Here is a 6,000-nt window from a genome sequence, read left to right on the forward strand (position 1 = left end):
TTGTATGTGTTGCATGTTTTTTTTGGTGTGTATGACGTGTTGTGTGTTTCTAGTTGAGTCTTTTTGAATGTGTTGTGTGTGTTTGTGCTCCAGGCTGAGGACTCTGCTGAAGACAGCGAAGAAGAAGCTGCGGGATCAGGACATGGGCGCTGCAGAGTTCCTCTCTCCGTCCAGCAGTCTTCGGATGGAGCACGGCAGACACAGCCAGGCTGACGGACGAGTGCAGGACAGGGTCTGTTCCTCTGATGCAGAGACGCGCTCTCTTTACACATGTTCAGTTGTATATAGACATTATTGTTGTGTTAATAATAGCCTCAGAAATGCATCTAAAAGTTAGAAATGTTACAAATTGAGAGTCTAGGCTCCGTCTCTTCTATCTATTGTGGCTCTTCTGCTTTTAAGACAAATGCAAACAATCTGAATAAATAATAAGTTAGTAAACACATATTCCTATTTTCAGATAAACAACAGGGCCTTGTTCAGGGGTCACCACCACAGTGCCTGCAAGGTGGCTCTAAAAATATCACAGTTCACAATGGAATTGACACTGATTTAAAAAACTTTGTTCATGTTTGGAACTAATATGGAGTGCAGATGATCACTACGGATCACCAGCCACGGATTCCACACATGCAAAGTTGCATTGCAGAATTTTTTCACCAGACCTGTGAAAAAATCCCAGAAATTAACCGAAGCTTCGTTTAGGGCTGCACTTTTTTTTTGGGTAAAAAACAAGAAAGCCAGTTAGGCCTCTATGAAGTCCTCCCAGCTGCATAGTAAATGAGCAGACAAATCAAATCATGTTGATAAAACTAAACGTATGAAGCTGAAAATGTTAAATATTTATTAAGTTTTCAAAAAACTAGTTCTGACAACAAGATTTATGATTTTCTTGACTTAAAAGATTATTAAAGGGATTTTTTTTTTACCACCAATACACCTAGCGTCCCTCCTGACTTTTAAATGTTTGAGCGGATAAACAGAAATAAATCAATGTTTCCTGTTTATACATGTTGTTCTTCTTCTCATTACTGTTTGTCAATCAATGATTGGAATTGAGGAAAAAAAATACTGTTGATAAGTGAGCAATCAATGCATAGTGTTAATATAATTACTGCAAATAATTATCATTACTAAACTAAGAAATTTACAGTCCTTCATACTACTCAGACCCCATATCATAGCTCTCATCCTCAGAACGGTTGGTGGTCTCTGGTCTTTTTGCTGTTCAGAGGCAAAGTTCTTGAGGTTTTTCCTCATATTTACCACAGGATGTGTTTTATTTTGAAGGGAATTTGTGTGTGTTGCTGTCTAAAATAAATTAGTTATTCGTAAAATTAAAATAAATATAATTCAGTATATTTGTAAATATGATGAAATTATTCTAAATATTAAAATCTACATTTTATAAACAAATAGAAAATGGTGTATACTTATAAAGCACTTTTCTACCTTCCACTCACCATATGTCAAATATACTGTTTTAAATCAACACACAAATATATATTTTTTTGTTTAAGTGGTTCAGTTGACATGTTGCATCAGGAGTTTGCGAGCTCTCACAACATCCAACAAGTAGAAGAATCTGTGCTGATTTAGAGCTCCGCCTTAAAGTTCAACGCTTTTTGGAAAAGGGAACAATTGAATGCAAAGATAACATTTATTCTGTTCTTTGAGAAATCAAACAGGCTAAAATTGTAGATTAAAAAAAAGATTGTTTAGGTACAAAGTTCCCTAAAGGTCAAACAAAAGCAGAGAGAGACAGTACAGTGCCCTTTCCTAATTTGTGCAGGTGGAGGATTTGCAGGTGCAGCTGCAGAGGGAAGCATCTCGATGTAACCAGCTGGAGCGAATGAACGGAGAGCTCAAGAACCAGGTGGAGTCCCTGAGAAGCACGAGCCATCACAGCGAGCAGCTGGAGAGGAGCAAGCATCAGCTGGAGGAGGAGGTTCTGAATCTGAGGCGCCGCATGGAGGCCACCCAGGCTGAGCACAGCCAGGTGGAGCAGCTCCGCCGCGACGCGGAGGAGCGGATCCGGCAGGAGGTGCAGCACAAGCTGGAGCAGGTCAACCTCTTCCTGCAGGTACAAGGCAGACGGGAACGTCCGGTGTAGCTCCATTCACAGACGGGCTGCTCGTGACGCCGCTCTCTCTCCATGTTCCAGACCCACGCCGCTTCTCAGGAGGCGCTGGATCAGATCAGAGCGGCCAACGAGGCCAGCCTGCGCTCTCAGCTCGAGCAGAAGATCCGGGAGCTGGAGGCGGAACTGGGGCGGGCCCGTAACTCCCAACAGGACAGCCTGACGCAAAGAGACTCCACCCGCTCCGAGCTGGAGCGCTTCAAGCAGCTGCACTCGGAGGAGCTGCGCCTCCGCAAGTCCCTGTCTGCCAAACTGGAGAGGTTCGGGAGAAAACACAGTCTGCATGCAAACCCTGAGTTCTTCAGCGTTTGGGTCAAGACTCCTCAGATAACCCTGTGGAACTCTGGGAAAAGTTCTTATAACCCTTCTTATAACCCTTATAACTTCCCTGTAATCTTTGAAGTATTATTATGCTGTTTTTAGCCAATGTCAAAAAACCTGGGTCGTTTTCTAGGACATAGTTTCTGCAGAGCGGCATGATTTCATTAGAAATTCCCCTCAGCTCTCCCTATAATCCATAACTGAGCGCTCTCTGTTTTTTATGCTGTCCCACAAGCTTACTGCCCCTGAAGCTACGTTCACGCCACCCTCAGCAACCCATGTTCAACTGACCACTTCCAATAAAATCGCACATTTTTAATTTTCCATGTTTAAAGCGCTCGCGTTTTAATGTTGCTACCCACGTTTCTACAGCTGTTTTGGAAACGCGTGAAACGCTTTGAAAGTTAAACCTGTTGAACTTTGACCAATCAGGGACTAGGATTTGGTAGCTGTAAAAGAAAAAGCCTGAGAGAAAAGAACCGCTTCAGCATTTCACGACAAAGCCTCTTCCAACTGTAGGTGGTGGACATGCGCTAGTAAAAAGAAGAAAAAGCAGAAGCCCCTCCCTGCTTGTCCAGTGTGAACACCATGAGCTAAAGACCCTGCGTTTAGCGCGTTCCTGAACCATTGCTTGTCCATTGCTTCAGACTCCCACGCTAACATAAGCGGTGCAACAAAAACGGCTAAAAATATTGGAGCCATCCATGCGTACAGTTTAGATCCAGATTCCAGCTCAGACGAGGAAAACAAAGACGATCATGGAATAGATGCATCAGAATGGAGCAGGGAGCTTGTGGCCCGTCCAGCGTATTTTCTACATCACAAATACGATCCTTTTCAAACAGCATTTTTATAATCTGCTACTGATTCACAACGATTTAAATAAAAAAATATTTAAAATGCAATTCTAAGCAGAATTTTCTGAATTTTGAGAAAATGCCACAAGAGCACCTTAAAAACGGCAAAAACACACATTTTCATAGGAGTGGGTCTTTTTTTAAGTTGTCCGGTCCAGCAGCTGAGCAAACAGATGAGAGCTGAAGGCCTCTTGTGTTGGACAGACTTTACTGTTCCGATTGGTGGTTATATTTGGATAAACCCCTTCTGTGTTTAAGGCTAAAGCTTTTTTATGTTGATTATGTTTGAGAGTGGGTCTTTGGATACCTTCACAACAAAACAAAGAAAACGAGCATTAAGAGTGCTTTCACTAGTGAAACATCACACAGTTTCAAGTTTCTTTTTAACTGTGTTTTGCCATGAATGAAGGATTTGTTCACGTGATTTCGCCAGGGTTGGGGTGTCACAGAAGCTGCTGTTCTCCTCAGGGCCAACAGCCGGCTGGCAGAAGCCAACTCCAAGCTGCTGAACGAGCGCAGTAGGTCTCTCATCAGCAGCAACATGGCAAACGGGAGCCTGCTCGGACCGCCGCTGGACCTCAGCTCTTTGGCTTCACCAGCAAACTACGGGCAGCTGAACAGGAACGCCAGCCTGGGGCTTTCCCTCCTCAACCCTGCGCCTGATGGCCAGCGCAGCGGCGTGGACGACTATCTGGCGAAGGTCTGCCGCGGCCTTTACTTTACTGTTTGTGTGAACGCTGAAGCTCTTCTCGGCTCTTTTCCGCTGAACTTTTCCCTCTAACTTGTCTTTATTTCTCACCCTTTTAGCTTCTAGCTCAAAAGTCTGTCTGTCATTTCTCCTCTCTTCAGCCAGACTCATGACCAGGTGTGTAGCTGTGCGACGGCTCTCAAGCTGTGGTGTCAGTCCTCACCGGCCGGACTTTACCTTACAGAAATGCAGAGCTTGGCCCGCAGATGGCTCATCTAATAGAGAAGAGAACATGTTTTATTACCAAGAGTTTAAAAAGGATCTCTGCTGTTTTCCAAATTCATGGATTTGTCAGGAAAAAGTTCCTTTTCACTCGTCAAACCAGAGCAGATTGTGACTCACCGCCGTGCGTTCTGTCCCTGTGACACAAAAACAACCCGGAGCCCAAATACACTTTATTGTTGCGGCTTAAAAAAGAAAACTCAATGTTGGGACATTGTATAAAATAACTGGACTAACTGAGTGTGACCTCATGCATAGAAAAGGCCTTCCCTCTGGCTTCAACCAAATGGAGTCGAGGGGAACTGGCCTGAGTGACTCCTCCCCCTTGGCGTTCCAAACAGGAAGTTCCTGCTGGTTTCAAAAAGCCAAAATCCCACAGACTTCTACAGAGAAATCAACTACCTTGTTCCTGCTAATCATCCTTTTTTTCATGATATTTCTTTGTGCAGAACAGGTTATCCAAGTTATGGACTAGTCACATGTTTTAGTGGAAGTCGGTGGTCTGAAAGTTCAAAATGTTTGACAGATTTGAGCCTGCTTCTAAGTGGTTGGGGTTTCCTCTCAGTTTTAAAGCTAGAAAATCCATTTTTGTGCAAAGAAACTCATCCGACCTTCAACAACTTCAATGCCCTTGTCAAATGTTCTCCAAAACTCGACCTTTGACCTTAGTTGTACTTTTTTAGACTCTCCTCTGAGTCGTTTCTCTGCATTAAAGCAGCGCTCCTTCTTTTGCAGATGCTGGGGGAGTTGGACCGCAGCATCTCCAAAGAATTAGGCAAAGGTGAGAAACCCGGAGCAGCAGTATGCCTGCATGCATGCGGGGGGGGGGGGGGGGGGGGGGTCTGTCCCGTGGGAGGGGCTGACACCGACTGTTGTTAATTTGTTTCCTCAGCCAACACGGAACTAGACGCCGCCTGTACGCGCATGTCATCTGTAGGCTCCGCCTCCAGAGGGGAGCTGGACCCCCTGAGCCGAGCGACGCAAGAATACCTGGAGGTCCTGAAGAAGAACCGAAGCCTCTGAGTCCACGGCTCAGCTGCTCACACGCATTCCTCTGGAAACAAACAAAAGCCAACACTAATGTGTTTTGACTGAAACTCCCTTTGTGGTTTATTTGGTTTGTCCTGAACTGAACCAGATGACAGCTCTCTGCATCGGAGAGCAGAAGTCTGGGATGTCCGTGATGACCATGAATGCATCATAGCATTTCGTGCATCCCTGACGCTAACGCACACCACACTTATGCACTCAGGAGGGAACGGCACAAGGATTGTCGATTTCAGCTGCATGTTTGTAAGTATTTCTCATTGTTTCGCCAACATATGGATGTCGGTACGTGCCATCAGATGGTGCAATATCCTCTCCCCTCCAACCTGTAGTGTTTTCTTATTTTTGTTATTTTATTTATGAATTAATCCCATTGATATACTTGAATTTGACGACTGGAATCTTCTCCAGATGAAGAAACGGTTTGTTTAAAATACTGTAAGAACAGCAGCTTTTACATGTCATGTCAGGTTGGTGCCACTAGGTGGCAGTCTCAGAGATTTGTGGACTATATTTTGGGGGCCAGTTATTGGTTTGTTTTTCCGAGTTGAGGTGTGATTCTTATTTGTGATGCCCCAGTCATAGGAAGTGATATTTATGCCACCACATTGTAAACAGAACGTTTTAAGTAGCAAATGAAAATATTAAATATTTGTTTTCAAAAA

At 44.2% G+C, this 6,000-nt stretch overlaps 1 protein-coding gene across 25 annotated transcripts in view; it reads left to right on the forward strand.

Moving 5' to 3' along the window:
* The window catches only part of ankrd26 (ankyrin repeat domain 26), a 39,237-nt gene extending 33,237 nt beyond the window's left edge, over positions 1 to 6,000 (forward strand). For 24 of the 25 annotated variants that reach the window (XM_023963295.2, XM_078931727.1, XM_078931731.1 and 21 more), the window contains 6 exons: positions 94 to 232; positions 1,793 to 2,083; positions 2,165 to 2,400; positions 3,787 to 4,018; positions 5,024 to 5,069; positions 5,181 to 6,000. In XM_023963295.2, the coding sequence (XP_023819063.1) occupies positions 94 to 232; positions 1,793 to 2,083; positions 2,165 to 2,400; positions 3,787 to 4,018; positions 5,024 to 5,069; positions 5,181 to 5,311 (1,075 nt within the window). In that variant the 3' untranslated portion in view covers positions 5,312 to 6,000. Of the gene's footprint in view, positions 1 to 93; positions 233 to 1,792; positions 2,084 to 2,164; positions 2,401 to 3,786; positions 4,019 to 4,125; positions 4,184 to 5,023; positions 5,070 to 5,180 lie in introns of all 25 variants that reach the window. The other variant, XR_002874763.2, reaches the window with a different exon arrangement.

The sequence above is a fragment of the Oryzias latipes genome, chromosome 15, assembly GCF_053564925.1.
Source record: "Oryzias latipes strain Hd-rR chromosome 15, Olatipes_Hd-rR_3.1".
Lineage (NCBI taxonomy): Eukaryota > Metazoa > Chordata > Actinopteri > Beloniformes > Adrianichthyidae > Oryzias > Oryzias latipes.